This window comes from Daphnia pulicaria, chromosome 6 (assembly GCF_021234035.1).
Source record: "Daphnia pulicaria isolate SC F1-1A chromosome 6, SC_F0-13Bv2, whole genome shotgun sequence".
Lineage (NCBI taxonomy): Eukaryota > Metazoa > Arthropoda > Branchiopoda > Diplostraca > Daphniidae > Daphnia > Daphnia pulicaria.
In genome coordinates this window covers 8,171,440-8,189,324 of record NC_060918.1, presented here as the reverse complement: position 1 = coordinate 8,189,324, position 17,885 = coordinate 8,171,440, and the positions used below count along the sequence as shown (strand labels likewise).

Here is a 17,885-nt window from a genome sequence, read left to right as displayed (position 1 = left end):
CAATAAGCAATAAAAAACAAAGTAAACCTCCCATCATTGAAGGACATTGCATTCTCCCATTTCTTTAAATTGACTATGGCGCATCCATTGGCGTAAATAGATCACAGTCTGTTGTGAATGGATTTGGTATAACCACTTCAGCTCATTCAAGTTCACCTGTTTAAACTCTTGTTACGTTTCTCGTGCTGGAAAATATGGCGCAACGTTCAAATTGTTCCGGATGTGACATCGTCTCAGTCCATTTCATATGGAGTGACGTGAAAGTGCCTTTCCTTCAAACTACAGACGGTAATGGGAAATCGGTCGTGTCACGTTACTTTTCATCGCGACAAACTCCATATAGTTCATGGTGTCTGATAATGCACGACTGTAAAGAAACTTTAGTCATTTCTGCGGTACAAATTGACCCGACTTCGAATAGACAAGTCGACCTAGAGTTTTTGAAAGTGTCAATTATAAAAGAAAACGGAAATCCTTTACGACACGACGACCGAATATTACCATGGCGTGCATCCGGATGTGAGATCCTGAAATCGGAAGTGTCTCTACGGTCAGATGGCACACTCACATTTCGCTGCACGATTTCCGCTCTTACTAGCAAACAAGAACCCGTTCCATACATGGATTCGGCGGTTGCTATTGACTGCAGCGATGGATTATCTAATCAACTTGAAGGATTATTCAATGAGATGAAATTTAGCGACGTGAGTTTCAATATCGGCGGCCGTCAATTCCCCGCCCACAAATCCATTTTGGCTGCCAAAAGTGAAGTTTTTGAGGCGATGTTTCAGCATCCAACCAAAGAAAATTTTACAAATCGAATCGAAATTGAAGACATTGAACCGGATGTGTTTCATGAACTGCTCCGCTTTATCTACACGGGACGATTGAGTAGAAAGACTATGGAAACATTGGCCGTAAGACTATTGATCGCTGCCGACAAATATTTACTGGATGATTTAAAAGTGAAATGCGAAAACTATTTGATTTGTCAAATGTCTCCAGCAAATTGTCTTGAAATTCTATCAAATGAACATCTGCCCGACTCAGCAAAGAGCGAATTGAAGGAACTGGCGACTCACTTCCTCAGTTTGAACGAAGGGAAAGGGCCGGAAATGACCGACTAATGGAAACAGCAGTTGAAGACAATCAAAAATTCGTCTTTAAAATCTGACCAATCAACGATTCATTTTTTGCTACGAGTATTAGATTTTCATGTCTACTTATCTATAAAAATGTCATTCTCGAATTCGAATACAATTTTTCTACTGCATTGAGAAATTCATTTTACAGAATTTTGCAATAAATACGGCACTAAAGTGACAAATGTTGTTCGTTCATTCCCGTAGCTTTGTCCTTGATATATGTCCTATGTCCGGTTCATTAAGAGAGAAATGTCAAGGAAAGGAGGAAGCTCGACCATAAGTGGCCGTCCTCAAAATATCGAGCCGGTTCAAATCAAATTCAAAAGGGAAACAGAAATTCCAAATTCATCGCGCTGTGACGGAAATACAATTCAGTTTCAGGATTTCATTTCAATAATAAAGAAAACTTTTTTAAAAAATAAATGAAATTTTTTTTTAAATCCCGGTCGATTTCGTAGGGACATAAAGTCACATTCTTTTTCAAAAAAATTGTCCACTCACTTTCAACGAGATGGCCAATCAGCTCCGCATAGGAGAGAGACGAGGACAAATATGAATCATAATCAGTTTCTAAAGAGTTAAAAAAGTCGACTTTCAAAATCAGAGAGGATTAACTACAACTTTGAAGATTTCCCTAAGCGTTGCTGAACTCTCGGCCGATATGTCCAGCTCTTATATCAGTAACGACACGCAGTTTTTGTTTGTTCTACAGTGAACTTTTCCACTCCAGTATAGTGTCTTAATTAATAATACAATTAAAACGGAAAGTGCAGACAGAGGAATTCTCTACATCATTTCAGAGTTTCAGAGGACGATTTCAAATTTTTTAAAAATTGTTTAGTCCCGTAAAAAAAAGTAGAAAAATTGTTCATTTTCGCTTGTCCTTATCACCAACACAAGCACTTAATAGTTCTTACGTTTGTCTTTCTTACATTTATCTTTAGTTTAAAAAACAAAAAATCGGTATAATAATCATCGTCTTTTTCTCTTTGCTATGCCTTTAGCGCTAAAATCCGAATGAAAATCAACTGAAATGATTAAACTGTATAATTACGTCAATAATTTGAATACTGCGACTCTGAAATCAAAAGCAACATGACGAGCCGCTCTTCATGACAGAAACTTTTCGCAGCAAAACACACAGCAGACATCACAGTCAGTATAAGAAGACAAAATGAGGCTTCCTGTAATTCTCTCATAACGACTGCCTATAGTCATACATCAGTCGCACACCTGTTCAAGTAAAGGAACGACGTTATTATTCATCTAGTCTCTAGTGACTGGACAATTTCGCAACAGAGAGGACAGCAAATAACACAATCGAATAATTCTCACTATCATCTACCAGGCCATCAATAACATGCTGACACAGCAGATAAGAGCTCGAGGTTGGGCCTACGTTCTCCGCCATGACTAAACAAATAACTTTGCAAGTTAGTGATAGACTTCCTTTTTCCCCCTATGAATTCAACAGGATGTGAAGAGCCGATTGTCTATTTCAGACCGCAAAGTTGATTTAAACCGACACTTAGAATATATAAGAGCTGATGTTGTTCAAACGGAATTGAATTCAACGGCGGTATTTATCAACCGAACATTATTTGGCTTCGTCACAGTTGCAGCATGCAGCTGCTATAACAACTTTACAATAACAAAGTTGTGAAATGTCTGAGTCATTATATTGGATGTAGTCCCGAGCGACCGCACAAATTCCCGCACTTTAATTCGAAATAGGCAGCAGAGAGGCAGCTAGATTTAACAGTCCACTAAGTATTCAAACATTACAGTTGGCAAGAAATTGATTTTTAAATTAGACCAACAATTTCAAATTTACTAAAATCTTGTTATTGTTTAAATCAAACATTTGCGAATCTTTTTCATTGCTATTCTCGCCAGATTGGGTACGATTAATGAGATCTACAAGTATCACCTCTGAACTACAAAGACAAAATTCCAGGGTGGAAACCTGGAAAGCTACTCTCACGTCGTACATCATCACGTAAGCTTGTTATCGTCAATAGAATAAAATTAACCAATTAATATTACTTAAATTCGTATAGATTTTGGGGGTTGAAATAGGCGAATAACGCAAGAGGAATAATCAAATAAAAGGAATCGAGAAAAATTCCAAACGGATACGAAACAAAATGATCTTTGCATTTGGAAGAGAGTCCAGAGGGAAACTGTTGTACGTCCAGTACGTGGACCAGAATTTTAAAAAAGTGCACGAGATACATGACGCCCTCCTCAAAAATTTCATCTTGGACGTGAAATTATCCGACCCTTATTTTACGTACTACGCGTCGACAACCAGAGATTCAAGTATCGACATTTTGAAATCAGCGCTTTCTGATGAAATTGTCAATGTTGAGGTTTACACCTGTCCTATGAAGGGCTACCCAAAATGGATACTTCACGCTTACGCAGTTTTTCAAACCAAAAACAAAGAAAACGAGGTGATGTGGTGGTCATTCGATAAGAACGGACACCACATTGTTCTTCAACAATCTCGAAAAGAAGAGGATGTCATCAAAAAGATGTATGATGAAAAAGAGAAAACTATTGAGCGGCCCAAGCCATTCAACAAAGAGAAGACTGCCGAAGCCAACAGATCACTTGAATCTTTACTGAGAATCATATATGATACTTACCAATTGGGAGAATTTTACCATTTATTTCTGTCAAATTGCTGGAATTTCGCCTCGTTCGTCTTCAAACACACAAACAACCAAAGGAAAAAGTGGAAACCTCCCATCTCACCCAAATTACTCAAATGTTTAAATATTACATTAGCGCCAGTTATTGAACAGCACGGACATAATGAGACTTCCATTCAGAAAAGTAGAAACCAACAAGGATTTCTCCGTCTAGCTCTACTGGAAAAGATGGAATTAGAAGAGTTTCAACGTCTTACAAGAACAATCCAATCCATCAACGAGATGGACGACCAAGGCTACACTCTGTTGGAATGGGCAGAAGCTTTTTCCAGAGACGACATAAAAAACTACTTGGTCAGGGAGAAAGGTGTTCAATCCACTAGTGCAAAGCCAAACAATGTCTTTTTCATAGCTCTAGAGTATGTTCAATCAAACGACTTCTCTGTCAAACCTTCAGACAAGATTCATTTCAATGGCGTCAACAATATTACGAATGACACGGCGTTGCATCTAGCGATGCGTGGAGGAAAATGGGAAATAGTAAAAGAAATCTTTGATAAACAAAAATCTAACATCAATTCAATCAATTCTTCTAAAGAAACTCCTCTGCACCTAGCTGCTCAACTGCAAAAATGTAACATTGATCTTTTTCAAAAAATTTTAAAAGAAGCCAATACCGATATAATCAATAAGGTCGACGCAAAAGGATACGAGCCACTTCACTGGGCCATTCACGCACGTTCACTGGATAAAACTAAAGAATTGCTAAAAAAAGGAGCCAAAGTCTATTGGCCCATTAACTGCAACGGGCTTTTACCACTTCATTTAGCTGTGCAACGTTGGAGCAACAGTCCTGATGATAGAATCAACGAAATATTCAAACTGCTTGTTGTAAAGCATAAAGCTGACATTCAAGCCGGAGACGGAATAGGAAACAGTGTCCTGAATACGGCAATTCAATTAAAATCTGTGAGATTTGCAGAACTTTTATTGGAAAAAGGTGCCAACACCACCGCTAAGAACGGCACAATGTCCCTTCACTTGGCAGTTCAATGGCCGGAATGTCCTGAACAATTGCTGAAAAAAATTCTGGTGAGAATCAAACATGATGCTCTCCACTGTGCACTGAAATCGCAGTCGCCAAACGCATGTAAAATTTTGCTGGAAGAGAAGGAAATAGACGTCAACACTGCCACAAACGATGGTGAAATAGCCCTTCATTTAGCAGCGAAATGGCCAAACATTGAGGATGAACTTTTCGAGAAAATCCTCAAAAATACCAGCGACATCAACAAAACGGACAACAAAGGAAGAACTCCTCTTCACAACGCATTGATGTTCAAATCTGTAACAGCAACTGAACAATTATTGAAACAAGGAGCAACGGTCAACGCAGATGCCCAGACACACGATAAATATACAGCCCTTCATCTCGCCGCTTTCTGGTCGGACATTCCATTGGAAACAGTCGAAAACATTCTTGAAAAAGAAAAAGATAAGATAAACGTCAAAGATAATTACGATACAACTGCCCTGCATCGCGCAATCGAATCCCAATCTGTTTTTTTTATAGAAAAATTGCTAGATTCCAATGCGGATGCTTCTATAGCCAGTGTTGCTGATCTCACACCTCTTCATCTAGCTGCCCAGTGGAAATTGAAATGTTCTCTATTGCCGGATTCGCAAAAAAATATATTTCAATTGTACGTGAAGCGGTCAGGGTACAAACTAGACGAAAGTAGCTTGACATCAGACATCACCCCTAGCCTGTTCAACAAAATCCTGGATAAATCCAGTGGCACAATCAATTCAAAAACCAAGTGCGGAGAAACTGCCCTACACTTGGCATTGTACTCACATTCGAAAACCGCAACTGACGCGTTACTCAAACACCCGGAATTGGATGTAAACATCAAGGACATTGGAGGTCCAATGGCCATTCACCTAGCTGCCAGATGGAAGGATATAGATGTTGAAGCGTTCGAATTAATCCTTAAAAATACTCATAAAGACAATTTAAATCAACGGCAATATTGGAAAACTGCTCTCGACTATGCCCAGGAGTCTGGATCACCACCAGAGATCATAAACCTCTTACAAAAGGCGATGGACCAGCAACATGTCGTAGCTGACAGCTGCCGCGTCGATTAGATATACCACTGGATTACTTCCGCCTTGGTATTCCTTGTCAACGTGTTGGTGGATGTCTTAAGAAAACGAATATTTACATTGATAAACGCTGATAAATAACTAAAAACGACGACTCGATGCACAGTGCACTGTACTCGTATCAATTGAAAACACATTCGTTAATATTTTATAATCATAGTAAATCTACCCTGACTGCGCACTATGATAATATAGTCGAAATAATTCTTTCGCTTTCCCAATTGTTTTCTCTCTAAATTCTATGCATGTAGCTATTAATTACGTAAATTTCCCAATTGTAGCAACTCTTTCCTATGATACTAATAAACAACGTTAATCATATCAAAACAAAATGTGGTCGTGGATATACACGTACAGAGTTGAAGCACAAAAAGGAAGTGAATTGAATTTTTTACACAATTACGTCAATTGTTTGAACACTGCGATTCGAAAACGAAATCAAAGGCGACACGACGAGCTGCTCTTCATGAAAGAAACTTTTCGCAGCAAAGATTCTTGTAGCTCTCTCATAACTGCCTATTCATCAATGTCTCTAGTGATGACTGAACAATTTCGCAATGGAGAGGACAGCAGCAAATAAATGATCTCTTTGCTGAACTTTGCTGAATAATATTTCTTTCGACGAAAGCAACGCTGTGGCTCTTTTATTTCGAATAGGCGACGACGCCGACGTCAGTAATCTCTACCAGCTAACGGGTGATATTACGTATTTGTAGGACTCGATTGTATTCGGGTCGTGAACGAGACACGACGGATAAAAACAACAAGAAGAAACAAGAGAGAAAGAGGACGAATAAAAGAGAAAAGAAGGACTGCAAGAAGTGAGTCGTCTCGAAAGTTGAAAAAAGAACAACATAGTTGAGTTGTGAATGACGTGACGTCACTCACGCAAAAAAGTGCAGCTGTTTGCCCAAGGAATCGTACTCGCAATATCGAACCGATTCAAAATCAAATAAATGGGGAAAAAGGGGAGACAAACGTGAAAGTCGACTTTTTTTTAACGACTCCCCTTGCCCCGCGCATAGTTGTTATGAGCGTGAGTGACGCAACCGTGAATAAACGATGTAGCTCCCCCCCCCATCACAATATCAAACAAAAATCAAATTTCTTTAAAGATCCAATGCGATCGAGACAGTGAGTCATCTGATTTCATTTCATCATTCAAACCGATGGTCAAAAAGAGAAAAAACTTTTAAATTTTGCATTCACTTTGTCGAGATAATTGCGCATTTTAAAAAATGAAAATGTTGAGAGAGAATAGAAATAAGACGGCGGCGGTTGGGGTTTACATTTCATGAACACGCCCAAGGACAAACGGAGGTTCAATCCATTTGCACGAGACGGGACATTTTTCTCTTTAAAGAGTCTGCTGACGCAACGTATCGAGTCGACGTAAATTTAATTCTTGCAACCTGTCTACAACAGGAGAACTGTCCTTTTAAAATAAACTATTAGCTACGTTCAGAACGTATATGGTCATCTGAAAAGAAGAGGGAAAGGAAGTGTCTCGTAAACCGGCCACAACAGAGTTGGGTTGTCTGGTCTTCAAGCAACGATTGCATACCTGATCTGACGAGTTCTTTCGATTCTATTATTTCTATTTGTCTACAGCTGCTAAAATTTGCGATAAAAACCCAAAATTAAACCAAAATAGGGGGCTTAAGGACGATGTGTGTGCTCGAACGTGTCGTTCGGGAGTGTTGTCTAGACTATGCTCTGATTGGATGATTCCCTGTAAACGTTCATCTTTGATTAGTCCATTGCGGATGACCAAGTCCGACCCATTGCAACTTCCTCTGCTTTTATCGACTGCAGCTGATAAAAAACTACCCGCCGGCGGAATCAACATGACTCTCACGAAACCTACTAATGCGGACCCAACTAAGCTCGAGCTGAAGCTCGTTTTCAAACAAACTGACTAAAGTAGACAAGACAAGTTGTTCTTCTTGTAACGAAGAAAGAGAACGAGAGGAAAGGGTTTGAAATGAAGTGGGCCATCATGAAATTAATTTCCTCTCTACCTCCACCACAACTGCAATTCAGATCTGACAACATGACATATGATGCTTACGCCTTAGCGCCCAACAAAAACAAGACGCATCGTCAAAGTTTGAGTAAACAACGAGCAAACAATTTTCAAATCCCAAAAAGTGGCTAAAGACAAAAGAGGATGCAATTAGCTGCCGGGACAAGATATGAAAAATGAGATCACAAGTGGTGCAATGTGGTAGGATCTACCTTATCCTCCCCAGGTGGAGGGAAGCCCCTTCACGATAAAAGTGACAAAATTCATTCGCATATAATCAGTACTTCTCATTAATTCAACACCAAAGGATATAAACACAAAAAAAATGTCTAGATGAATGCTTTCATGCATAGGGGGAATAGAACTACTAAAAAATCGCGTTTTCAAATGTTGTTTTTTCCTAAAATTAAGTAGTGTGTATATAGCGTTACAGAATAATTCCTAGGGTTTATACTAGTGGGTAGGCTAAGGAACTGACCTGAACAAAGGCAGTTGTGGAGTGCTGTGTCAGGATCAATTTCCGCGTAGACATTATCCGACAGCAGGAGGCAGCAGGCCATAATCCGGAGGTGACGGGAGGTAAGCTGTAGACGCCGGAAGAAAATTTCCTAGATTCAATTGTCTTCGTTATTATTAGTGAAATACCATTGAAAGTCTTGGTGAACTTTGGTGCCGTTTGGTGGCTCATCTCAGACCTTACCGAGGGTTTCGATTGAGCAACAATGTATCCCGTGAGTTACTTCCCAGCGCGAGATTGCCATAAGCCAAGACAGAAAGAGCCCAAATCATCACTGCGGAACACACAACTTACGCAATGTCGAGGATTAACTAGTAACCGCCAGATGTAGACCCGCTGCAGCAACGCCAGGCTCCAACACTAGGAATCTCTGAAACGAAACAATAACAAGTTAATGTTAGATGAACAAATACATGCTGTACGAACAATAAAATTTTAAATTATTGTTGTAGAATAAAGTATCCTCAAAATCAGCAGTCCAGGTCTGTGGTAGTAATCATATAATCAAGAAATACTACCACAAAATGAGAATCAAACATCTGATTATGTTGGTGACGAACAGAAGAGAAACCAAACGTTAACAGCTGACATGAATATGTCAATCAGGAAAACAACCTACGAGAGAGAAAATTTAGCACAACCACAAACTAAACCTCACATTTTGAAGAAAATACAATCCTCAAGTGCGATTTCTTTGTTGACAGATGATACAGTTGAAAGTCATCCACACAGGGTGACTAGCCATCAAACACTAGTTATAGGGAACTGAATGAATGTAATAACATCCAACAGAGTCTATTTCACTTTCATATCATAGGCCTGGAAAAAGAATTTCTTTTATTATCATGAATTTTTAACTGGCCGACCAAAGTTGTAAATAGAACATACCAGCAGGATAGCCTTGGACCAAAATTCACAACTGTAATTCCACGAGTTGAATCCCATCCAGACTGTAGCACTACTGTAATAATCCAGTCATCATGCTGAACTGATGAACAATTTTGAATCACTATTAAACATCATGAAAAATACATAGTTAATAATACAATAATCACCAACCAACTTATCTGAATTGCGTAACTTAAAACAGAGTCCTTCATGACTAATGTTGAATCACCACACAAAATAGTGCTATTCAGAATGAACTATCTTCATTGCAGAAATATGTCACATGATGTCAGCTACTATTCAACTGCACTGCTGCACATGGTGAAATGGATTGATCTAGTCTAGGACCCACACATTCTGTAAAAATTAGTTGAGATTAATGTAATTTACCATTCAAAACACAAAAAAGCTGATTGAAGCTGGTGAAGCATTCAACATTCATAGCCTTCGTCTCGATAAACAATTTAACACAACAAAATATCTTCCAACGCAAAGGCTGTAACTGCTAACTGACTGCCGACATTTTTTCTTGACGGGGAGGAAGGTCGAAGGAGGAGGAGCCATAGGGTGCCACAGGCTAAGTTGGCAATGCTGTCATGTTGCCAAACCGAATTAAATACCGAAGCGAAATCAAGCGGCAAAGACGAGAATTCATCCATACCATGAAAAATGAAAGCCACGCCACCAGTGACCAGAGGTCCAGAGAGCAGACGACAGAAAAAATGGATTCCATATTTTACCAAGGTTCGATTTTGCCTTAAGGGGCTCTTTCAAGAATGGCTGCCGTGGTTAGTTGTATATGGCTCGTCTGCTTGCAAGTCATGCTGTGCTCTTTGCAATAGATTTTTTACTTTTTCTGCATTCTCTGTTCATTCGTCAGTGTTGATGTTTGACGCGTTATAGGTCTCTTCAATTTGTGGTAAGTTTAACAATAGATAAAAAGCTTAGCCATAGAACTTGCAGATAGCTCTGTTTGTAAGAAACGGTGACTCTGGCCATGAAGAAGGAATGGTCGAATGTCGCTCTGGCACATGGCCGACTCTTGACCATTGGGATTTGGGAATCGGCCAAGTTGCTCATGTGAAACTCCACAATAATAATCTGTTTCTTAGTTACTTTAAAACCTTTATTTTGTTTCCACACCTGTCGAAATCATTAACTGTGTTATGATGATTAATTGTAATGGCCATTCGAATGCCATCATGGGAATATAATTGGCTGAAACGTCAAGCGAGGTTCCCATGGAAACGTGGCGGGTCGTCGGGCTCATCTTGTCGGCCTCGTATGAGATTCTCTCGCCAATGAGGCAATGACCCCGCATCTTTAGTTAAAGAAAAGTGGTCTTTATCTGTGGTAATTTTCTCGTATTTTTTTAGCACCTTTACAATAAAGTTGAATCTTTAGTTTAGCATGTTATTATGAAAATGGTTTTTGTGGGTTTTTGCTTAATCGATTTGCTTTGCTCTTTCCAAAGTCTAAGACTAAGTGTGTGCTCAAAAATATCTTTTGTCATTTCAGATTTCAAATAAAATGGGAAACGAAAGAAAACCAACAAGGATTTACGACGACGTTGCATCGACTTCACCTAGAATCGCGCGAATGAATGAAGGTCAGTGGCATCGATTTTAAAACAGTTTTACAACTCATTTGTTTTTGTTGTTAATACGTGTTATGTAATTTTCCTAGGTTCTAGAAAGTGCAAAGCACGTTCCAGTCCAATACCAGATGATGGTTCACATTCACCTCTAGGTAGCTACTATTTGCATATTTGTTTTTGTGTGTAACATTTTACTATTGATATTAGTAATAATCAGTTAAATTTTTTAAACTACGTAACAAATTTAAATAATTTTTATTCCAGAATTACTTTTAGAAATTTTATGTGTGTACACTGCAAACATGATGTTGTAAAATTATTACATTTTATTTGTTTTACAGTTGAGGTCGATGACCAAGATGATGAAGAAAGAGAAGATGAGGAGGAAGAGAAAGAAGATGGTGACGAAGTAGAAGGTGACGACGAGGAAGAGAACGAAGAAGAAAATGAAATTCCTTTAGGTATAAGAAAACTGCTGAAGGCGTTGTTGTATTGATCTTAATGTGTCATTATTCTCTAATTACAGCATGGCCCAAGAGTGACGATTGCGAGCTCTTCAAGCGTATCCGAAAAGCTTGTCCAAAAGATGATGCCATGAAGTACGAATCGCGTGTCAACCATTTGAACTGGGAATCTGTAAGTTGTTGATTACAAATTTTAAGTTTGTAAAAACTAATCCGATTGAACTTTAAACAAATGCCTTTTTATTTCAGATTAAATTTCAAGATTATTCTGCAGAAGAGTGTAAAAATCGGTGGTTACATGTTCAAGTACGTAAACGTTGTAACATTTTTGGCTCGAAAGACGTCACTTCTATGAACTGATCCAATTATACGATAGACTCATATGAGGAATTATCGGATCCTTGCCGAAGTGTTAGAAGATGCTGAATCGTGGGTAGATGGACCATGTTATAATAACTTAAACAAAAGAAGAAAGGTATTAGTTTTTATTTGCTTAATTTATCTTTGAATTGCTTCATAATTTTTTGTGATGGTTTTCATTTTCCAGAATAACCAGAAGCATCCTGATGATCAGCCTAAAAAGCCAAGAACTTCCTCCATGTTGCCTTCCATGGAACAAAAAGATGCTGTTTTGGAGAAGCCATCTGGTCTGGAAGTGGTATGAAAAGTAGATAGTAAATGCCCTGCCTATTTTATTGACATTTTTTTATTTTTATCACCAGACAAATGTAATGGCTCCAAAAACACTGATATCCCCTGCTTTTGCGGCTAGTGGTCAATTGTTATTCAAAGCAGGAAAGATGACTGAACCACTTAAACCACCAACGTAATCAAAGTTTAGCTGTTATATTGTAGAGTGATGGTATACCATCGAATTATTTTCATTATTAGGAGTGCTGCTGCTTATTACGTTATGACGCATCAGTCCAGATTTGGTGAACGTACTCCTGATGAAATCGATTTTGTTTGGATAAAGTTGTCTGTGGAAAAGAGGAAGAAGTACATTGAAGAACACTCAAAGAAGTATGAAGATTATGTTTTGGATATGATCAAATTCGCCCAGGTAAATTCAAGCGTTTCTTTTTTATGCCAATTTTTATCTAATCGATTTTTGTGTTAAGTCATTGAATCCAGCCGAACTTAGATCTTTCCGCATATTTATGAGGAATCGAGCTCGAGGTATGGAGGATGGAGATAAAAATAGTCAATGCACTTCCGCATCTTTAAAATCCTCAGAGGATTCCAGTGATTCTCCGCCCGAAAAACCACCGTCCAGTGCCGATTCTAATTCTGCTAAGTCACCTTCGAAAATCCAGCCATCTGTGAATGCCAATGTGAAGTCATCAACAGAAAAAGTGGCTTCAACAACTCTGACATCCTCTACTTTGGTGGCTAGTCAATCGTTATTTAAAGCAGAGAAGATGACTGAACCACTTAGACCACCAGCGTAATTAAAATTTCTGGTGTAGTGTGGAGTGATGGTACCATTGAAATATTTATTCATCATTAGGAGTGCTGCTGGTTATTACGTTATGACACATCATTCCAAATTGGGTCAACTTACTCCTGCTGAAATTGATGCTCTTTGGGGAACGGTGTCTGAGAAAGAAAAGAAGAAGTTCATTGAAGAACACAAAAAGAAGCATGAAGACTACGTTCGGGACTTTGAAAAATTCATCAGGGTAAATTCAAGCGTTCCATTTTTGTGCTAATTTTTATGCAATCGAATTTTGTCATTTAGATATTGAATCCAGCCGAACTTAGATCTTATCGCACAATTATGAAGGTCCGTTCTTGGGATCAGGAGGATGAAGTTCAAGAAAGTTCTGACGAGGAAAGTTCTGATGAAGAAAGAAATGAAGAAGAAAGAATGGTGTGAACCGACTAGTTCAAATGAAACAAGTAATTAATTTCTATAGACTCTTAAAATAAAATGCTCAAACAAAGCCAACGGACCTTCTTTCCGATAACCCAGAGAATCTCTAGGTCGGGATCTTTTTATTTTTCTAGTACACTAGTGGGCTTTCTTTTTCTCCGAATATGCAATACCATACATGTCCATTCAATCAATAACGGGGTCGTCACTTTCTTACTCCTACAAAATCAAGTCAAGATATTGGGACGGAGACTTGGAGAGAGACATAAAGACATGGCAAGTGGCCGTTTTCCTTCAATTCCTTTGACTGCTGAGCTTATACATTGGAAAAGGTAACTGAAAAAATTGAGACAAACCCGATTTTAAAAAAGATGCAATTTTTATATTTCACAATTTGCCAATATGCCATCATTCGTTAATACTCATTTTAAAATGACCACTCCAGGATAAAAATACGCAGTCAAACAGGAATAAACTTACTGCCGCATCACATAAATAGACTTAACTTATTTTAAAAAGCAGGTTGAATATGAGCGACATTCACTTGTTAAATAATTGGAAAATTGCTTTCAAAGAAGTGAGACCTTAACCATACAGTGTTGACACTTTGTATTCAGCCGCTCTAACGCAAAACAAAAGAAAGACGATCGAGGCCCCTTCGGCGCTACCGCCCCCTCGATACTTTAGACCTTTTCGGCCAAAATAAAATAGACTTCTTCTTGAAAAAATAGGCATCCGCGACCGGCCGATTAATTGTTGCGGGAACCGTGGTGACCACGTCCTCTGAAAAGAAAAGAACAAGAAAAACAATTTGAGTGGGAGGGTGGGGAACCTTAACTATGGTTAAGGTCTCACTTCTTTGAAAGCAATCTCAATTGCTCTTCGGTCGCTACGCGACCTCGAGCAATTTTCCAATTGCATACAAATTGCTCGACCTTAACCATACAGTGATTTTAAAGCACATCTTCGTTAGCTTCTCCAGCGAGAATGACCATTCCAAATGTATCCTTATTTATTGGGCGGTTGTAGTGTTTAGAAAATACACTCTCGGATGCCCAACTACCAGTCTTCAAAATTGAATCAATTGAAAGGCCGGCGCTCACGGCTTTCGAAGCTGATGCCCCACGCGTAGAGTGGGCAGAATAAGTAGTTGTGTCGACCCCCGCCTCTGAAAGTAAGAGCTTAATCCAGCGCCCAATCGTAGATGCGCCGATAGGCGGATGGGGAGACCTAAGACCTAAAATCAAGCTGGAATTTGCTGATTCTTTCCTAAATTCGCTCGTTACGAAAATGTAACGTTCCAAACATGAGACCGGACAATTTAGAAGCGACGAACCAAGGCGATTTAAGGAAAAAACCTGCAGGGAGCCTTTACGCTGTGACTTCCTTAGTCGACTCAGAGCGAATTTCACAACCGGCCCGGAAAAAACGATCGATTTAAAATCGATGGCCGCGATCTCCGATACTCTGAAAAGAGAAGTCAAGGCGAGAAGCATTACTAATTTAGATGATAGATTTTTGAACGATAGGGAGGTGTCTGGACCGAGACCTTCCAGATAAGATAGCACCGAGCCTATATCCCAGAAGGAGTTATATCTGGGTTTCGGAGGGTTAGAATTAAAAATTCCTAGCATAAGTTTAATAACCAAAGGATGTTTACCCACGTCATAACCTTCGATCTTGCTAAGCGTAGCCGAGAGCATAGATCGAGAAACATTAATCGACCTATAAGCCTTACCCTCTTCATGTAATTCGGAAAGAAAATCGAGTACGACGGTTAGAGAAGCAGACACGGGATCTTGATCCCGTTGAGCGCACCAACCGAGCCAACCGTTCCATGAGCTCTGGTAGCAAGCTGATGTGGCCTCACGGTTACTTTCCACGAGCAGCTGGACCACTCGTTCCGAAAAGCCGCTGTTTTTGAAGCGTCTCCGGACAATATCCAAACGGCTAACAGGAGGGATCCCCGTTCCAGAAGAGGGTGGGGGTTGCCCAATGGGTCCGAGAGCAATGCTATCTCCGGACAAATTATTCGGGGGGGCTGCCAGGCTAGCTCCATGATGGTCGGCCACCACGGTTGCGCTTGCCAAACCGGTGCCACCAGAATTAATTCTGCCTCTTCCTTCATGATCTTTGTCAGACATCTGGCGATCATATTGAATGGGGGAAATGCGTATCCCCTCCGATTGGTCCAGCTCAGGGAAAAAGCGTCGACTGCCATTGCTTCCGGCTGAGGCATCCAGCTGACAAACTGGTTCAATTGTCGATTCCATGTCGAGGCAAATAGGTCTATCTCTGGCTCCCAGAGGGCCCGAATCCGCTGGAACGTCGATTCCTGTAGTTTCCAATCGCTGGATTCGATCCGCATTCTCGATTGCTGATCTGCAAGAACATTCAGAACCCCGGGTAGGTGTATTGCTTCGATCGAAAGTTGGCGCTTCTCGCACCAATCTACAATGTCCGCCGATATGGCGCTGAGAGCTGGAGATCTAGTTCCGCCTGACTTATTAATATAATGCACCGCCGTAAAATTGTCTAACATAAGGCGGACTGATAGGTTAGAGACCTGACTGGTAAAGCATTTTAAACCATTAAGAGCCGCCAAAAGTTCCAACTCATTAATGTGCCTGTTTTTATCACCGAGAGTCCACGGACCTCTTGATGAAACCTCATTCATTACTGCCCCCCAACCTGAAAGCGACGCGTCCGAAAATATTGTGAGATCGGGGTCTGTTGCCGACATCGGTCTGCCGTTAGACTCTCTCACGTTGGCTATCCACCAAGTCAGATTCTGTTTCGATTTCTTGTCCAAAATGATAGTCGAATTAAGCGATCCCCCCAATTGTTTACAACTTTCAATGTACTGCGCCTGGAGGTCTCTATAGTGTGATTGGGCAAATGGAATTGCTTTTATCGCCCAGGCAAGATTACCCAAAATTTTGGCAATATCTCTTAAGGAAACTGAAACCCGTTCTAAAGCTTTCCCACAAAGATCGATAATTTCTACAATTTTTTCGGGACGGAGGGAAAGAGAAAGAGACTTCGAGTCTATAATCAAACCTAGGTATTCAATGACTTGCTCAGGTGTGCCCACTGATTTTTCTAAATTTATGAGAAAACCACACTTTTCCAAAATGGACACCGCAAATAAATAATCTCTCCCTGCCCCTTCCGCGTTTGAATTTAATATGAGAATATCGTCCAGGTAAATTATTAAACGAAGGCCTTGTCTCCTTAAAAAATTTACGATTGGTTTCAAAATTTTGGTGAAAATCCAAGGGGCAGAGGAAAGACCGAAGGCTAGGCATCGAAATTGATACAAAACGCCCCCCCAAAGTATCCTAAAGAATTTCCTATCCTCCGGGTGAACGGGAACGGTGAGATAAGCGTCCTTCAAATCGATTTTAACAAAAAAATCATCCCGGCGGATCAATTCTTGAAGCGAGCTAATGCCTTCCATTTTGAAATGTTCCGGTCTAACAAATTTATTTAAGGATTTCAAGTTTACAATAGGGCGAAATCCGCCCGAACGTTTAGGTATAACAAAAAGACCGCTTATGAACCCCTCTGTAGACGTGGCGATTTTTTCAATAGCGCCCTTCTCTAATAAACTTTTTACTTCCCTGTCACAAATCTCTGACTGAATTTTTCCCATCTTCATATTACGGCCTGCGACTGTTTGAAAAGGCGGGCTAATAAAATCAATTTTTACCCCCTCCTTTACGCTTGATAAGATCCAGGGGTCTTTAGATAGCGATTTCCAAAATTCAACATAATGACATAGCCTGGCGCCCACTATGACCGAATCCAAAATAACTAAAGGAACAGATAAGTCTGACACATACCGATTGTTGTTGAAGGTGTTGTTTCTAGCTGCTCCACCTCTGTTGAAACCGCCGTTGTTGAAACTTCCACCGTAATGCCCGCCACGGCTGCTACCGCCGCGTTGAAAACCACTTGGCGCTCCTCTAGCGCCGCTGCCGCTTCCGTGTCCTCGAGACGATGAAGGGGCACTGCCACGGCTGACGATCCTGAGTTGTTGGTCATCCCTGGCCTCTTTCACCATTCCTTTGATGAAGGTCCTTCCAAATAGCGACCCGCATTGGCGAGTCTTGAAACGGCTTGGTTCAGACAGAAGCGACACAAATTTCGGGTCTGAAATCTTCAAAAGATTCTCCCGTCGGCTAGCCGTGATGCCGTGGAAGGTATGGCCCCATAAGCGCAACGCAGTATCAACCGCATTGGCCATAGGTGACCCTCTGAATTCTTCTCTCTCGGACATCTTCTCCCGTAAAAAGAGGAGTGGACGGGCCACATCCAGAACTTTGTACTGCTCTGCTTTGAGAGATTTCTCGTTCGCTTCCGCCTTGGACAGCTCTGGACCTTTGATGTTGGGATCCTTGAAGCGACGGGCCATTGAGCTATCGAGCTGGGGACATTTCAACTCAAAAGAAGAATTAATGAAATTAGGATTGTAACTTTCCCGAAGCTGCTTCGCTTCCGTTGATTTCAGCGACGAAGTCATCCAGCCTCTGAATTCCCTCAT

General features: G+C 40.3%; 3 protein-coding genes and 1 long non-coding RNA gene across 5 annotated transcripts in view; all 4 read left to right on the top strand.

Annotated features, from left to right (window-relative positions):
* The first annotated feature begins 194 nt into the window (after positions 1-194).
* Positions 195-1,127, top strand: LOC124342056 (speckle-type POZ protein B-like). Its single transcript, XM_046795026.1, has one exon. It carries the CDS (start codon positions 195-197, stop codon positions 1,125-1,127), a length of 933 nt encoding a protein of 310 aa, XP_046650982.1.
* Positions 1,128-2,867: 1,740 nt separating this feature from the next.
* LOC124343034 (ankyrin-1-like) lies at positions 2,868-7,499 on the top strand. Of its 2 annotated transcripts, XM_046796142.1 has the most exons (3): positions 2,868-2,915; positions 3,042-3,144; positions 3,206-7,499. In XM_046796142.1, the coding sequence occupies exon 3, from the start codon at positions 3,293-3,295 to the stop codon at positions 5,951-5,953; it is 2,661 nt and encodes an 886-aa protein (XP_046652098.1). In that variant the 5' UTR covers positions 2,868-2,915; positions 3,042-3,144; positions 3,206-3,292; the 3' UTR covers positions 5,954-7,499. The 2 variants fall into 2 exon arrangements, with proteins under 2 accessions (XP_046652098.1, XP_046652099.1); XM_046796143.1 differs by lacking the exon at positions 2,868-2,915 and having other exon boundaries at positions 2,930-3,144.
* Positions 7,500-10,171: 2,672 nt separating this feature from the next.
* LOC124343086 lies at positions 10,172-11,355 on the top strand. Its single transcript, XR_006919134.1, has 4 exons — positions 10,172-10,321; positions 10,921-11,011; positions 11,089-11,151; positions 11,341-11,355. It is a non-coding gene; the product is annotated as an uncharacterized LOC124343086 (long non-coding RNA).
* Positions 11,356-11,395: 40 nt separating this feature from the next.
* LOC124342055 (THO complex subunit 2-like) overlaps positions 11,396-17,885 on the top strand; it is a 366,722-nt gene continuing 360,232 nt past the window's right edge. Inside the window, exons 1-5 of the mRNA XM_046795025.1 lie at positions 11,396-11,460; positions 11,526-11,635; positions 11,713-11,769; positions 11,840-11,938; positions 12,011-12,121. Of these exons, the coding sequence (XP_046650981.1) occupies positions 11,594-11,635; positions 11,713-11,769; positions 11,840-11,938; positions 12,011-12,121 (309 nt within the window). The 5' untranslated portion in view covers positions 11,396-11,460; positions 11,526-11,593. The remainder of the gene's footprint in view (positions 11,461-11,525; positions 11,636-11,712; positions 11,770-11,839; positions 11,939-12,010; positions 12,122-17,885) is intronic.